The sequence below is a fragment of the Nelumbo lutea genome, chromosome 3, assembly GCF_056320005.1.
Source record: "Nelumbo lutea isolate HS-2025 chromosome 3, American lotus-T2T, whole genome shotgun sequence".
NCBI lineage: Eukaryota > Viridiplantae > Streptophyta > Magnoliopsida > Proteales > Nelumbonaceae > Nelumbo > Nelumbo lutea.
In genome coordinates, this window is record NC_142686.1 from 100,340,413 (window position 1) to 100,358,415 (window position 18,003).

General features: G+C 39.2%; 1 protein-coding gene across 1 annotated transcript; it reads right to left on the bottom strand.

The window, feature by feature from the left end:
- Positions 1 to 120: 120 nt before the first annotated feature.
- LOC148867158 (uncharacterized) lies at positions 121 to 17,081 on the bottom strand. Its single transcript, XM_088980919.1, has 3 exons — positions 15,991 to 17,081; positions 1,018 to 1,135; positions 121 to 920 (listed from the first exon to the last, which is right to left on the bottom strand). Exons 1-3 carry the CDS (start codon positions 16,926 to 16,928, stop codon positions 717 to 719), a joined length of 1,260 nt encoding a protein of 419 aa, XP_088837045.1. The 5' UTR covers positions 16,929 to 17,081; the 3' UTR covers positions 121 to 716.
- Positions 17,082 to 18,003: the final 922 nt, after the last annotated feature.

The window sequence follows — 18,003 nt, forward strand, 5'->3', positions numbered from 1 at the left end:
CAATTGATTGAATGGTCAACCATCTAGTCAGAAGCGGAGTTTGGGCAATCAGAGATCAGATGCCTGATCATCGATTTGTGGTGCCTATTGAATAACACACATTCGACTGATGAAATAACAGACACAAAAGAGAGAGTCATGAAATATTGTACCAGATACAACAAGCAAGAACAGTTCGCATGTCCCACATTACTTGAGTAGGGAATCATGACTTCCATTGACTGCCACACAACAGCAAGACAGAAATCTCTGTAAACAGCATATTCAGTCTATTACGAATATGCCAGATGCCACCAGTGATAATGCTTGACAAATTCAAAAAAGAAAACGATTAAACTGTCTTGATATTCCAAAATAAAAAATAATAATTACCCAAGCCGTGATGGCAAAACCAAAATTTTTTAAGGGCCAACCCATTTCAACAGCATGCAAAAAGACAATTTAACTGCTTGACTGGGTAATTGATGCAGAAGAAAATCTTCACAATTTATGGCATCATGACCCATTTTTGGTGTATATGGAGCAGTGACTACGCCATTAATGAGTAAAACAGCAACTATGTGCTTTGCAACTCTTGCTTCAACAGAGAATACATATGAACTACAGGTTGACCCTGCAGTTTGGTAAAGGAATGAAATAGAGCAACCTGAATGTGCAATTAGGCCCATAGAACCAAACTTCAAGTTTGAGTTTGAGGTCTTCAAGACCAACATGATTTATTGACTGAGATTGATCACCTCCTTGAGCAATCTACTGACGGAAGCTCTTGTTTCTTTGGGTACAACTAGCTCTGGGTGAAACAAGTCCAAGGAATACACCATGAGAATTCTCATAGTATCAGCCAAATTTAAATGATCAACTTTCGATACTTTTTTGTTCACAAATTTACATGAACTTCTTAGTTTGCAAGCACAGCATACCTGAAAGAAGACATAAAAATAAGAGAATAGAACCCAAGGATATAATGCTTAAAGGAATAACACAAATAGAAAGGATTTTAGTACAAAGGCAGCTTACAGTATCTTCGTGAACACTGAAGAAAGTACGCAATCTTTTAGCTGCAAATACATTATCCTTTGCAAGGGAAGGACAACCAAATAAGGCAACAGTTTTTAAGTCGCTACCTGACAACCATCTGCAAAAACCAGATTTCAAAGGTTACACTAAGCAGTGCAAAAAATGATGATAAGCCAGATACTATATTTACTGAAAATGAAGCAGCAGTAACCAAATGTAGTCCAAATTGTACCAAATTTAAATCAAAACATAATGTGCCCACAGATTGGTTTCAACTATTTTGCATGTATTATAATCAAGCAAACAAAACACAGAAAAAGGTAGGGAAACAACAGAAATAGAATTAGATTGGAAAACATACAATAAGTAGAAAACCCTATTTTTTATGGTTAAGCTATCAAGGAAAAAGTAAATCAGAATTTTTATTTCTTTACATTTTTACAAATAACGTATTTTCAAGAGGATGACCATCACATAAATGATATATTTTTCACTGTTCTTTCTGATGGAGTAGTACATGATGTGTTGGTCACTGCAAATTTCTACAATTACAAACCTCTAGCATGTTTTTCATCTGAAATGCAAAATCAATCAGAATCTCCCATGTCAAAAGTAAAAGTCCACAAACTGTTTCCATCTGGTTTGAGCAACATTTGTCCTAGCTGGTGAGAGTTTCCAAGGGAGCTTCCCTAAGCAGTACATCCACCTCCCCATCAATCTGAGGAAGATGTGACATTCTATAAATGGGAATACATGGGGAAGACCAGAAGATCTCCAACATTTCCTAAGATTGTGGACGGAAAGATGCGATTGTGTTTTTGATCCACTTACCAAAAAAAAGTGTCTTTGATCCCATACTCCTGATAACACAGCATACATAATAACTTTGTAATAAATCTGGTCTCTACATGCCATCCTAATTACCTTGCATTGACCATTGGCCAAAGATATCCATTACTAACTTGATCATCCTATCACAATTCAGACCAGAACATAATTCAATGTCAGTAACCAGACTATTTGTAATTGATAGTGGTGAAGATTTTGCTTCTCCAAGAACAGCTCAAGGAGACTTCGTGCAGGTTGAGTTTGTTGAAAGAGCAAGACCAACCTCCTAAAGTAGCATTTTAAGGACAAGGATCCATCTAACTAATCATTTGTCTTCATTCACTCCAATATGACTAGCTTACATAGGCTCTTGATTCCTTAACCTAACTTCTAATAGAACCCACCCATTACAGAAAATATCTTCTGGAAAGCACTAGAGAAATAAATTGTAGAACTTGCTATTGAAAAAAAAAATCAAATGACACCAATATGATAAACCATAAGACATACCAAAACCATAAGCAGGGACAAAAAGGTATATCTACAAGCATGCTGCTCTACTCCATATGGAAACAAGAACCAGGTATGTATTACTCACTCATTTCATTGGAGAAGGGCAGCCTGCTTATATGCTTTGGATAAATCAGTGGCCCTTACATCCTTTCAACATTTTGGAATATCTAGGTATATATTACTCCACTCATTTCATTGTTCTTTGCAATCAGTTATGACCACATCATGCCAAAAACCTTAGCAGAGAAGTTGCAGGGTGAAAATTCTGAAACATCTATTACTTTATCTTCATTCACTTCAATCTCTCAGAGAAGGGACAAATATGCAAACACAAAATCAACATCCCCAGTAGACTGCAAATATATTACCTCCACTTGTTCCCAACACCTTTCTTCTTTCCCTTTTTGTGTCTGCATCAGATTAAATTCCACCAAAGTGTTGCTTAAAAAATCAGGGGTCATCACCTTGCTTGAATAGATTTTATTTTTATCTTCTTTTTTTTTTTTTGTAAGGGCTGAGCTCTGTTGTCTGTATCATCTGGAAATCTGTACATCCCCTTGTGTATTCGCTTTCTGTTTTCTAATTTAATACAATCACTCTTTCTCAATAAAAAATAAGGCACATGCGTCATCTACAAACGTAGTGCTAATAAGGTCCTCCTTCACCCCCCTCCCCCCAAAAGAAAAAGAACTAATAATAAACAAGTGTAAATACAAATGCAAATGAGACCACACATGTAATTGGCTGTCACCGACTGAATGGAAATTCATTGCAAGTGCAGCAGATCTGGACTCAATTATTTTGCAGATATGGCAAAGTGTCTTTGGGTCAAAAATTCATCCATGAACACTGGGTGGGGAGAGGAACTCAGAGACTTTTTGAACTCCAAATTAATTTGACATGTGTGAGATTCTTAGCATAGTTAGGGAAACTCATGGAATGACCAAACTAGCATATCAACTCCCCCATATGTGTGTCAGTGAATTTGCCTATCCTCCATATTTAGGGAAAACCATTTCCCACCTCCCACCCAAAAAGAAAAAAGAAAAAGAAATTGTAGATCTAAGGATACGTAGTTATTCCATTACTCAAAAGAAATGCTTATTGTTAATTATCTACCTCCCCTTATCCTAGATGGATGCTAGCAGAACCACATTTTGCAAGATGGAATTTTAACCCAATACCATTTTAACCATCATTCAACTTTCCTTTGGAGTTCTTATGTCTTAGACTCTACTCTATTAACTTCAAAAAAAGACGCTACTCTATTAGCTTCACCCAATATAACTGTATCATCTGCAAATTGTAGATTTTGTACTACCCTTTCTTTACTTTCTACTCTAAAACTTTGAAAAGGTTCCTATGATCTGCCCTCTTCAATAGTCAATGTTCTACTCAAGATATCCACGACCAGAATGAAAAACATTGGAGAAAATGGATCTTCTTGCCTCAATCCCCTAGAAGATTTAAAAAAAAAAAGTTTAGGAGTTTCAACTGGATAGGCGTGTACTTTGAAATTTATTATCCCTCTCTTCTTTGAAGATAAATAAAAAAATAATTTCATTAGAAGGAAAGAAGGAATACGGACAGAGGTGATAAGAAATCACCCCAAATAGAAGTAAAAGCCACCCCCTAAAGCAACCTTATAAAATGAAAACACAAACCCCCTACACTTTTGAATCTTAGAACCTACTCCACACAATTACAATTCTTTCCTCACCCAAAGAAGATCAAAAGAAAAATCTTCAGCTCCCACTACCTCTCTCTCCTACCTCCAAAACTTTATTATCCCTCCCTTTCAATGGGTCATAATTGGGACTTTCGGTTTTGAGGAGGATTGAGGGATGACAAGGTGACTGTTCTAACTGGTTTGCTGCAAGTTCTTGGCAATGTTTGCCTGGATCCCTCTAAATCAGAAAGCCTTTTTCTTCTGTCTCCTTTAAGTCTCTTTGTCATTCCCCTTCCTCTTCGGCTTTCCCCATCCAAGAAGTTTGGACTAGTTCTATTCCCCCCCTAAAATAGAGGCCTTTTGTTGGGAGATGTTCTATGGGAATAATACAATGGGTGCCTTACAAAAAAGAAGACCCTTTATGTGTGTATCTCCAAACTGGTGCATTCTGTCAATGGAGAGAGTTGTTACCACCATCTAATCTCCAGTCCTTTTGCTGCAGATATTTGGGAGTGGTTTTTCTTTTTGTTTGGGTGCAAGTGAAGTTGGCCAACGGAGGTCAATATGCTTTTTGATCCTTCTACTTTCATGTGGTCCAAGAAAAGGGGAAGAATCATGTGGAGATGTGCAAGAGTAGCTTTGAGTTGGATGATATGGAAGGAAAGAAATGCAATAATTGTTTTGGAGCAGCTACAGTAGTCCGAACCAGTGAAGAAGGAAGAAGAAGATGAGGAAGAAGACAAGAGAAAGAGAGAACAGGAGGGTTTAGTCGAACTGATTAATCTTCCATTCAGTCGACCCCCTTGTGTTTATTAGGTTCTAATTACACTTACAAAGACTAAACTGCCCTCACTTAAGTGTGGGGCAGAGTACTCTAATAAAACAGCCACATAAGCAAAGTACTTAACTGACATAAGATTACTAAATTACCCTTATTCGGCTCATTCTAACACTCCCCCTCAAGCTGGAGAATATATGTCATATAATCCCAGCTTGTTACATAGATGATTCACTTTCCCTGAGTTTAGAGCTTTTGTAAACAAATCTGCCCATTGATCATTCGAGCCCACATGTTCTGTGTTTATCTCTCCAGCAAGGACCTTCTCCCTCACAAAGTGGCAATCAACCTCTATGTGCTTTGTTCTCTCATGAAATACAGGATTGGATGAGATATGGAGTGCAGCTTGGTTGTCACAATACAGTCTCATAGGTTTATCCATGTGAAACCCAATTTCTTGTAGAAGATTCCTCAACCACACTAACTCACAGGTAGTATGTGCCATGGCCCTATACTCAGCTTCAGCACTACTTCTGGCCACAACCGTCTGCTTTTTACTCTTCCACGTCACAAGATTTCCTCCAAGAAATGTGCAATAGCCCGTAGTAGATCTTCTATCATTCACTGAGCCTGCCCAGTCTGCATCTGTATACCCCACTACTTCAAGTTTTCCTCCTGGTTTATACAATAGTCCACGGCCTGGAGCTCCTTTCAGATACCTCACAATTCTAAGAATTGCATCCCAGTGAGGTATACGAGGGTCCTGCATGAATTGGCTCACCACACTGACTGCAAAGGATATGTCGGGTCTCGTGATAGTTAGATAGTTCAGCTTCCCCACTAGTCTTCTATACCTTCCAAGATCTTCAAATACTTCTCTTGTATCACTGCTCAACTTAACATTTGGTTCCATAGGGGTCTCAGCCGGTTTTGCACCTAACAGTCCTGTTTCTTCCAATAGATCAAGAACATATTTTCTTTGGCACAGATTTACACCTTGTTTTGACCTGGCAACCTCTATTCCCAAGAAATATTTCAATGTTCCAAGATCTTTTGTTTGGAAATGGTTTTGCAAAAATACATTTAATTTGCCAATCCCCAATTTATCACTGCCAGTAATGACAATATCATCCACATAGACCACTAATAGAATCTTCCCAGCTTCTGAGTCATAGCTGAACACTGAGTGATCTACCTGGCACTGCTTCATTCCAAAACTCTTCACCACTTCACTGCACTTCCCAAACCAAGCACGCGACGATTGTTTCAACCCATAAATTGCCTTTTTCAATCTGCATACCTTACCATCCTCCCCCTGAGCAACAAACCCAGGTGGTTGCTCCATATATACCTCCTCCACAAGATCACCATGGAGAAAGACATTCTTGATATCAAGCTGAAACAGAGGCCAATCATACATAACTGCCAGGGAAATTAGTACACAAACAGAACCAATCTTAGCCACCGGAGAGAATGTCTCCATGTAGTCTACTCCATACAACTGGGAGTAACCTTTAGCAACAAGTCTGGCCTTCAGACGCTCTACACTACCATCTGGCAAGTATTTCACAGTATACACCCATTTACATCCCACAGCATGCTTCCCAGGTGGGAGAGTAGTAAGTTCCCACATTTGAGTATGTTGAAGAGCAGAAAGTTCCTCCTCCATTGCATGCCGCCAATCAGGTGAACTGAGAGCTTCTTGGACATTGTTAGGTATGGAAATAGAGGATAAAAGGGAAACAAACTGGCGATGTGATGTAGAAAGACGAGATAATGAAACGAAATTGGAAATGGGATGGAGGGTAGAACTGCGTTTACCTTTCCGTAAGGCAATGGGTAGATCAAGGTTTGAGGGTTCAACAATAGGAGCCATGAGAGGATCCGCAGATGAGGTAGAAGCTGGAGGAGGGGCCGGTGCCGTTCGACGTGTATACACTTGCCGGATTGGTGGACGTTCGGTGGTGATCTGCATGGGATGAGGTGATGAGTCTACTCCAACAACAACATCTGGAACTGGATCACTAACAGGGAGAGGAAGAGGAAGTGTGGGTGGAGACGAGGGTGCTTCAGGACTTGAGAAGAAGGGGACTGACTCAAAAAAGGTGACATCAGGACAGACATAGCACTTCCGGGTAATGGGATTATAACACTTGTACCCTTTCTGAGTCTGTGAGTAGCCAAGGAAGACACATTTAATTGAGCGTGCATCTAGCTTGTCTATTCCAGGGCTCAAATTGTGGACAAAGCACACACAACCAAAGACACGAGGAATTAATGGGAATGGAGATAAAGTGGGAAACAAAATAGAGAAGGGGGACCGACCATGAAGAGTGAAGGAGGGCATTCGATTAATGAGAAAACATGCAGTGAGTACAGCATCACTCCAAAAACGTTTAGGAACATTCATGTGGTGAAGAATAGACCGAGCAGTTTCAAGAAGCTGACGGTTCTTCCATTCAGCTACCCCATTTTGTTGAGGGGTGTATGCACATGATGTCTGATGAATAATGCCATGCTGTTCTAAATACTGTTGAAATGAAGTAAGAAAGTATTCACGACCATTATCTGAACAGAGAATTTTGTTTGGAACACCAAATTGTGTGCGTATTTCAGCATGGAATTTTTGAAAAATAGAAAACAATTCACTTCTTTCTTTCATTAAGTAAATCCATGTCATTCTTGAACAATCATCAATAAAGGAGACAAAATACTTGTACCCATTATAAGACTCTATTTTGATTGGACCCCAAACATCTGAATGAACCAAAGAAAAAGGACTCAACATACGACTCTCAACTCTTGGACTGAAGGACACACGACGATGTTTCCCAAACTGACATGGCTCACATTGCAAAACTGACAAATGACTCAATGACGGGACCAAAATCTTGAGAGCCTTGAGAGATGGATGTCCCAGTCGGCAATGCCATTGTAGAGGAGTAAGCGAAGTCTGAAGAGCAATTGAAGATCCACCACCGTCAAGATAGTACAGTCCACCAGCTTCATGCCCCCCACCAATCTTCTTCCCCGTCTTGAGATCCTGAAAAACACAGGTGGAAGGAAAGAAGGTAACGGAACAGTTAAGAGCTTTGGTTATTTTACTAACAGACATAAGATTGAATGGAAACTTAGGGACATATAAAACAGATGATAAGGGCACAGGAGCCATGTCAATATTACCAACACCACATATGGGAGATGATGACCCATTGGCAAGTGTAACAGTTTGTGATGTGGAGGTTTCAGAGAGAGAAGAGAACACACCTGGAGTCCCGGTCATATGATCTGAGGCTCCAGAGTCAATAATCCAGGGAGAGGTTTTAGATGACATGCAAGCAATACCTGATTGGGCAAGTGTGGCAGTGGTATGCTGTGAAGTAGTTTGAAGGAACCGTTCATACTCATCACGCGGTACGCTCACCATTTCCCTCCCAGAGGTAGATGTAGATGTGGGATGAGTTCGGTCTGCCGGTTTACTGTCACTGATATCAACCTCACCCGCTACAGCATGATTAGCCCATTTAGAGGGAGGGCCATGTAGATCATAACAAAAATTCACTGTGTCCCTCTCTACCACAATGAGTGCATTTCCTTGTAGAGTTATTCTTCCCTCTGCCACGACCTCCCCCTGAGTCACGACCACCCCGACTAATCATGGAACTGCCACGGCCTCCTCGGGGAGCATGACCTCCCCCTCTTGTACTATATCCAACCCCTCGAGCTGTCACAAGTGCTGATCTATCAGACTGTGTGGAGTTCTCTGTCTGTCCCAAAGAGATTCTACGAAGCCTTGAGAATACTTCCTCAAGTGTAGGAAGAGTAGAACCCCCCAATATTTGGGCTCTAACTGGTTCATATTCCGACTTCAGCCCCACTAAAAATCTTGTAACATCTAGTAGCTCCCTTTGCTGTTGTTGAACTTTAATATCTGGAGTAAGGGGGTGATAGACATTGAATTCATTCCTTATATTCTTCATGTTGGCATAGTACTCTTCTAGTGTTTTGGTTCCTTGTTGTAAATCAAAATACTCCTGATAAAGCTGATACACTCTTGTTGTGTTATCTTGTCCAGAATATAGCTTCTTAGCATGCTCCCATATATCCTTAGCCGTATCAAGAAACATGAAGTTGGCACTAATTTTAGGTTCCATACTATTCCACAGCCAAGTCATGATTTGAGCATCTTCTTGTTCCCAATCATCAAACCCTGGAGAGTCCTCCGATGGCTTTTCATCTCTTACATGCTTTACTTTCTTCTTTGCCTTGAGAAACACTTCCACTGATTTGGCCCATGGAACATAGTTCTCCCCATTCAGTTTAATTGAGGTCATTTGTACCCCTAGGTAGTCGGAGGAAATTACCACATTAGGTTTCTGATCATTGTAGCCATCTCCTATTGCTGCCATTGTACTCTTTCACAGTTGCCTCTAACCTTACTTCTCAGCTACAAGCTGATTGATGTTGTTCACAGTTTGATACTTCAGCACCTATTGCAGCCCCTAAACACAACAGTGGGAGCACACACTTGTTCTTTTTTACACTACTGCTGACTTCACACACCTACGACCCACATAAGCATCACAAGCACCACAACACAACAGTAGGCCCTCTTACAACCACTCAATAAAAAAAAAAAAAAAAAAATTGCGCATCACAAGCACCACAACACAGTCAAACTGCTACACCTAGTTCAGATTTGTTTAACACACTTAAGAGGGCATTACACGACCACAAGGAGCTTGGCAAGGTCACTGCATTCCACCTTACACCACTCGGCCACCTACAGCAGCCCTAACACCACTCAACAACTCACAGCAGCCCTACACCATTCGGCTACTGCACACACAGCCCTTTTTAGGGCAACAATGAACCTAGTTCTCTAGGTTCTAATCAGTACTAACTGATTCTTGAAGGGTTCCTACCCAGAAATACCAGCAACACAAGAGGACTAAATAACCAACCTTCCTTTGAGAGTATCAGCCAACCATTCACTGCTGAAATCACCTTCCTTGATGAAGAAAACTGTGCGCAGCAGAGAGCAACGAACTGTGATGTCTCAGACCTAGGGCGAACCAGCTCTCTCCATTAACCAACTAGAAACGAAGAGGAGGGTGTCACGAACACAGCTGAGATGCTTTGCAAGCGGAAGCAGGTCAGAAACCTGGCTCTGATACCATGTTTTGGAGCAGCTACAGTAGTCCGAACCAGTGAAGAAGGAAGAAGAAGATGAGGAAGAAGACAAGAGAAAGAGAGAACAGGAGGGTTTAGTCGAACTGATTAATCTTCCATTCAGTCGACCCCCTTGTGTTTATTAGGTTCTAATTACACTTACAAAGACTAAACTGCCCTCACTTAAGTGTGGGGCAGAGTACTCTAATAAAACAGCCACATAAGCAAAGTACTTAACTGACATAAGATTACTAAATTACCCTTATTCGGCTCACTCTAACAATAATATTCTTAGAAAAGGAGAGAAGAAAGTGGTAAGAGAATGTGTAATGACCATAGTAATACATTGGATTAGAACTTCAGACACTTGCTCACAGTTCTCATTTGAGGATATAAGGAAAAATTGCAAGGCGGTGGCTAGAAGATCCTCTAAGAAGGAGAGGTTAAGCTCAGCGAGGATGCCTCCTCCTGAAGATTACTTAAGGCTGAACTTTGACAAGAGCAGTCTAGGCAACCCGGCCCTTCCAAAATAGGAGGGGTTTTAATAGATAGAGGACAGGTCATTGCTCTATTTTCGGGTCCAATGGGAGTGAGGGATTCTCTTAGCGCTGAAGTGCTTGTTGCCCTAAAAGGAGTCAAGGAGTACAAATTGCTAATATATTGAATAAGGTGAGTTTTGTGATTGAAGGAGATTCAAAGGTAGTGGTGAGGTGGCTGAAGGAACCAGAGTCTACAATTTGGTGGTACAGAGACAAGATGAAGAAATTTAAGTGGCTAATCAAGGGTGAATTTGAGGACACAATGGGGGTGAGGAGATCAGCTAATGTGATGGCGGATGCTTTAGCCAATAAAGGGGTTAATAGGGGTCAATTGTTTTGAGATGAGTTGTAATTTGTATTTTTTGTTTTCATGGGAGAGGTAATAGCTCATGCCCCTCCAAGGGATGCTTGTAATGTCATTTTCTTGTGATTAATATAACTCTACTTATCAAAAAAGAACTTATTAGAAATTTAGAATAAAGAAATGCATGGCCAAAATACACCCCATGATCCACTCAATCCACCTTCTACCAAAGCTCATTTTTGTTATAATCTATCTTTAAAATCTGCAATTTGTAAATAAATCTTTTCTCATCCAATTTTCTCAAATTCTTCACTACCTCATTTGCAATCAATATTTTATGTAGAATTTGATGTTCATCGGAAAAAACCTCCTTGCTTTTGCAATACCACCAAATGAAGGATTTTCTCTAATCTCATTGACAAGACTATTGCTATGATCTTAGACAAACATGTGGCAAGACTGATTAGTCTAAAACTATTTAGGGAATTTGAGAAATGATTTTTAGGGATCAAAGATATAAATGTCGCTTTCATTTTTTTTTTCAATGTTCTCCCCTCAAATATATATATATATTGAAGACTCTTGAGAAATGCCCATTGACAATTTTCAAATCATTCTTGAAAGAAGGCCATTGTGAGTCCACCTAGCTTCTAATTTCCTCCTCAGATAACAATTCTTCCAATTTCCAAGCAAACCCTCTAGATTATATTCGAAATGAAACCTTCCAAAATGGTTCTTTTCCTTCTTTGATGTGCATACAAAGCTTGAAAATAGGAAATGAAAAATATTGTCAAACTCCTCCAGATCCAGTGTTTCATTGCCATTTAAGACTAACTTCAATATGAATTCTTCCTTCTTCTAGTTTCGAAGCAAATCCTCTGGATTAAATCCCAAATCAAACCTTGTAAAATGATCTTTTCCTTCTTTGAGGTGCATACAAAGCTTGAAAATAGGAAATGTCAATATTGTTAAACTCCTGCAAATCATGTGTTTCATTGCCATTGTTAAACTCCTTTCATTTGCTAGAGAGTGAAAAATCATTTGTTTTCTTGAGTTAAATTCAGCAAGATTTTACCAAACCCAACGATTGAGTTGTCTTGATAAATTTGCAATTTGGAACTACTAGCCAATAACTAAGGATGTTGAGTTTTATACAAATAACTTCAATAAAGATTCTTTCAACAACTCATTAGACTTTCTAGCCTAAATAATACAAGTTTCGTAATTTTTGAAGAAGGAAAAAATTATTGTCCCTACTTAAGTGAGGGACACAAGTACTAACATAACTTTACACATCAACAACTTAAACATAAGCATAAAGACAAAATTACCCCTACATAGTCAACATTAACACTCCCCCTCAAGTTGGTGAGTATATATCATATAGTCCCAACTTGTTACGTATGTAGTCCACTCTTCCCCGACTCAACCCTTTGGTAAACAAATCTGCCCATTGGTTTCCTGTGTTAACATATGCAGTATCTATCACTCCACTCAGCACCTTCTCTCTCACAAAGTGACAATCAACTATGCTTGGTTCTCTCATGAAACACCGGATTAGAAGAGATATGGACTGTAGCCTGATTGTCACAGAAGAGCTCCATTGGAGTGCCAACAGTGTATCCCATCTCCTGTAAAAGGTTCCTCAGCAACACTTATTCACAAGTAGTATGTGTCGTAGCTCTATATTCTGCCTCTGCACTGCTTCTTGCCACAACTGTCTGTTTCTTACTTTTCCATGTCACCAGATTACCCCCAAGAAAAGTACAATAGCCTGTAGTGGATCTCCTATCAGATATAGAACTAGCCCAATCAGCATCAGTATATCCCTCTATTTCAAGTTTTCCTCCACTTCTGTATATCAAACCACGACCAGGAGCCCCCTTTAAATACCTCACAATCCTTAGAGCTACATCCCAATGTGGAACCCAAGGTTTCTGCATGAACTAATTTACCACACTAACCGCAAATGTCATTTCACCCATTTTAGTTTTATTTTGACAGTATTATATTAAATGCCCAACATTCAACAACATGCTTGCTCCACCACTTCCAATCTGTCATGAAATTCTACATGAAACTTCCACATATATTATCTACCTAGATCATGATTCGACCATGATAAGACATACTGCATGACAATCTCTCTTGAATCAATTTGTTGTATTCTTCCAATCATGACACTGAAAACCATTCCAAATCTATAACATACCACATATACTTGACCAAATAAAGTTGGCATTTCAAATATAAAATATCTCAATCTTTGGCACGAGGTAAGTATTGAGATCGGTAATCCTTTCCCCAAAGATTTCCCATAAGTAAATCTAGCTATATTAAAATAACTACCTAGGCACTACCATATTTAAGCAGCTACTTGTGTGGTAAAATGTCTCATTGATTGGTTAATTTGGCCCATAAACTCCAAAAAGAACCAAGTTACCTGAGCCTGTCCACTTCACATGTTGTATGAGAATGCATTGTAATGGTTTTTCTTGCCTGCATAGCAAAGCTGAGCTTCCATCTCTTGATATTGCCTAATAATTGAATCTTGACTATTCTTTTTGTGTTAATAAATCCTATGATAATATCAATAAAAATATACCACCATTTAGAAGTTCCCAACACCCATTTCCACTTGTTTTTGATAGGTAAAAGCGAAATTTTCATTAAAATAAAAGAAAATTACAGGATGAAGGTGTTGTTGCTTCAGCAGTTCTGAAGTCATACATTGTGCATGTTACTAAGGTGTACAAAAATTATGAGTATAATGTATTATCATAACCTATGATAATATCAAGATTGTTGTTGCTTCAGCGGTTCTGAAGAAACCCCGAGTCTCAAGCAAAATCCACATTGTGCATGTTACTAAGGTTTTTCATGGTTGAAAGGACTTGTTGGGGCAGGTCTGCCCAACAAACACAAAAAGCTTTACAAAAGAGAGGGGGTAAACTTCAGATCTCCAAATCATGAAGACCCTGTTGGGGAGAGTCAAGACTTGCAAGATTTTGATAGGAAGAAGAACCTTTCGATGTCCCTTCTAGAGGGAGGGGGGAGTTGTGAAAAAGTGGAGTTACAAAGGAAAGGAAAGGGAGAGCAGAAGTGAAGCTAAGGAGGTTGCTGTTGAGGTGTTGCTGGAAGAGAAGGAGGTGAAGCAACTTTGGATTTGTTTTTCTGGGGAGGAGAGACTTTTGCTAGAAGACCTTATGAAGAATTTGAGAGGAGAAGGACGGAAGAGAGACTTAAGAAAACCATAATAAAGAAAGGGTGAGAAATATTGAACAAGGAAGGAGGGTAGGAAAGTTTTTTTGATGGGGAGGATTGAATGTGGTCTTCAGGAGGAGTTACTGGGGTGGCGTTTAGTGCTTGTAAGAAGGGATCAAGGGAATCTCATTTAGTTTGATTTTAGTTTGTCTGGAAGGGTTGCATTTAGCTTGTCTGAGAGGTGTTATCTTAAAACCTGTTAAGTAGTTGTAATCAGCTTTTATTTATTTTTTTTTCAAGTTAGACAGGAGATGTAATGTTGGGCATGGTGCCATTTGCTATTTTCTGGTGCATCTGAACTGAGAGAAATGGTCAAAATTTTGAAAGCAAAGCAAATTGAAAGGATGTTTTACAAGGCAGAGTCAATGGTACTTTGCAGTCTTGGTTGTCAATACATAGATTGTTTAGGGGAATTATCCTAAAGTAAACTTTTTGATATGAACATGTTTATATTTTGAGGATACACCAAATCAATTTTTTTATGGTCCTTTGGTGTACATGGGAGTTGATGTAAGCACATAATAGTATATCACTACAACACATTACTTTTTCAAAAGAAAGAAAGAAGGAAACATTATCAAACCCTTTTGACCCTTAACTTTACCAGGAGTAATGAAGATAGGAGAGTCAACATTTTAAGGCAGGAGAAAACCCACTCTATCCTGTTAAGAGAAACTTGGAAGGAGCATTGGGGATCACAGAGACAATTAAAGACAATTGATGGACTGCCAAGAGACTGATGGAGGTTCAAGCATCAGTCCAAAGAATGCCAGCAGAATGTTGTCTCACCTGAGGGTACAAGATTCAACCAAAGAGTCTTCTATTATATATAGATATAGATAAAACACACACACACATATTAAACAAATACATGTATGATTACACCCTACACTTCAAGCAAGTGGAACATCTTGTGCCACACCTCAGCATCTGAAAATATTGCTGTACATAGTTTCAGTGAAAACATAATTTATCATTCTAGCTTTCAGGATGGTGGATAATAGTTATTGCATAGTATCATTTATTTACCTATAAATATTTCTTTTTCTTCTTTTTTCTGTTTTAGAATCCTGAATTCCTTCACAAAATTTAAGTGATAGCATATACTAGAAAAAAAAAATTCAAAGATTTAAAATATGCACTCTATAAAGGTAAATGATGAAACACATAGAAACCAATCCATCTAATCAATACCAGTGTTGGACTACTTGGGTTCTGCCCATGCTAGAGCCCTATACATGAATTAGCACATTATGGGCATGGGTTTCATGATATAGGTTATTCTCATTAGGCAAGAGTGACACAGTGTGGCCTCAATGATTGTCACCATTAATTGCCCCAATACCCCCACTGAACTTACTCTCTTTCATCTGATGTTCATACCTACGTCTTAGGCACAATATATAGTAACCCATGATTTCAACTTTTCAAGCAAGCTTTGTCCATACTACTATTCTGCCTGCGATTGATCTTTTTACATATCCATCAACAGCATGTCATAGAACAAGTTAAACATTCCACAATAATTTCACAAGAAGTAAGAAATGAACCTTGAATTGCTATAATTCCAAAAAAAAAAGTGAGTCAACATGAGCTTACTATTAAGATGCGTTACAAATGCCATTAAGTTTAAAGTTTAAACTTGAAGACGAAAATCTCAGACAGCAATAACTGATTAGGATATAAATCAATTTAACTGTGTGCATCCTGCTTTGTCTCCAGATTATTATCTTGTAAAGAAAATCCTATGAATGTAAAATTCTAGACGCTATATAATTTTATTCCAAAACACCTATCTTTCCAGTGAAGAAATTAATAGCATTCAAGATAAGGGATTCTTATTTCCGCAACATGATTAAAGAAAGTTCTGATAAGAAGTCACCAATAGAAGAAGGAATCTCCTTACCTCGCGATTTCCTGATGGTCCCGGCCAAACCTTTCAGCTAAAGACACCAAGAACTCCCGGGGATAACTTTTGGAGAAACAACTGAGATCTAACTTCTTCTCTGGAAAGAAATTTGCCTTATCTAGGTACCCCTCCTCGTATAAACGACCCACCAGCGAAGCCATGTCTGGTGAAAACTCTTTATAACGAGGCTTAGTTTGTGGTAAAAGCTTTTTCTTAGGAGGCCTGGTTTTTTGTGAAAGCTCTTTCCGATGAGGACGAGGTCTTACTGCATCCTTCAATTCCAAAGGCACTGGCTTTCTGTTATTTGCAAACAAAGAATACAAACTCCTGGGTGTAGTTTGAACATTTTCTCGTGGATCTTCTTCTGTCTTCGGCTCTTTCCTCTGCTTCGCTTTATCCTTGGCATTGGCTTTCAGACTTCTCACCTCACGCTCCAAATTTCGTAATTTCTTCTTCAATTCTTCGATTTCCTTCAACTTTGAATCACCAGAAAGTTCGTCTTCTTTTAATTCCGCCTTCTCTGAGGAATCGTCACTTTCTTCGGGCTTTTCACTTAACCCGACAGCCTCTTTCAACGAAACATCGAGAACCTTCTTTACCTTCTTCGCCATCTTTTTCCTACTCTCTTTCACCGGTTTCTGCACGCATTCACTATTTTCTTGCATTCTTTCGGATTTCCCATTCGATTCATCCTTCTCTGAATCAGTCGATTCATTTTCGAAGCTTTCTTCAACTTGGGCAGAAGCTGAAATCGTTCTCCGAAGGAAAGATTTGAAATTGAATAAATCAAAACTAGGACCCGGTTTCGGGATAACTAGAAAGTTCGAATCTACAATGGGAGACGTATATAGATCTTTTCGAATTAATTTTGAAGTGTTTTGCAGTCTGAGAAATGTGCAGAGGTGCTGGGCGCCAAAGGTTTTGAAAAAAACCATCTTTTAATAGCAGCAGATGGCTTTTGGAGGATTAAAATGATATTTGGCTGCTGGAAGAGACGGCCATGAAAATGCAGAGGAAGTTCGGCGGAGACTGGAGAACACTGGGGTTTAGGGGTTTAAGTCAAAAGGAGCTGAAAATTTGTAAAGTACAGCACCTTAAGCTATGTTTGGTTTGAAGGAAAACGTACGGAAAGGAAGAGGAAGATGGAAAAACCTTGGCATAATAAAATATTAGGGCAATTTTGGGGTTTAATATATTTAAAAAATTTTAAAAATAGGTTAATTTTTTAAAAATAATATCAATAAAGGGCAAAACACTGTTAATCCTCTTCTTCTTGCCATTTGTTCACTAGAGTCGTCGCTCGCCACTATCGTCTACTGTTACCTTTGCCTCTGACTATGTTGTCGGAGGTGGCCGAAGGCAGAGGTGGCTGCGGCGGCGGTGGCACTGGTGGTTTCTCTGTCCAATGCCTCCATCTCCACCTCTGACAACGTTACCAGAGATGGGTGGAGACAGAGGTGGTGGCGGCAACGGGCAGAGGAATGACCACTAGCGTTGTCGCCACCACCTCTAGCAGCGTTGCCAAAGGCGACAGTGAATGGCGGTGGTGGGCGGTGGTAGGCGGCGGCTCTGGTGAACAAATGGCAAGAAGAAGATGATGAACAGTGTTTTTGCCCTTTATTAATATTATTTTTAAAAAGTTAACCTATTTTTGAAAAAAAATTTAAATATATTACCTTCATTAATATTAAACCCCAAAAATTGCCCTTATATTCTAGAAACCCAAAAACCTTTACAAACTTTTGTATAGGTTTCTCTACATTTCCCTATTTTTTCCTTCAAATCAAACATAGCCTAAGGGTCTGTTTGTTTCAAACTTTTAATGAGTGGAATTTTTTGCTACTAAAATATTTGACATGACAAAGACAAACGCAGCCTAAAATGGAGGAAAATGGGAAAAAGGCAAAAGGTTTTGATTGGATCGAGCTGACCTAATGCACAATTGATATTACTCGAAGTACTGTCCCAAGGGCCTTGATATTAAACACCTTCAACAAGGCCTTGTTCCAA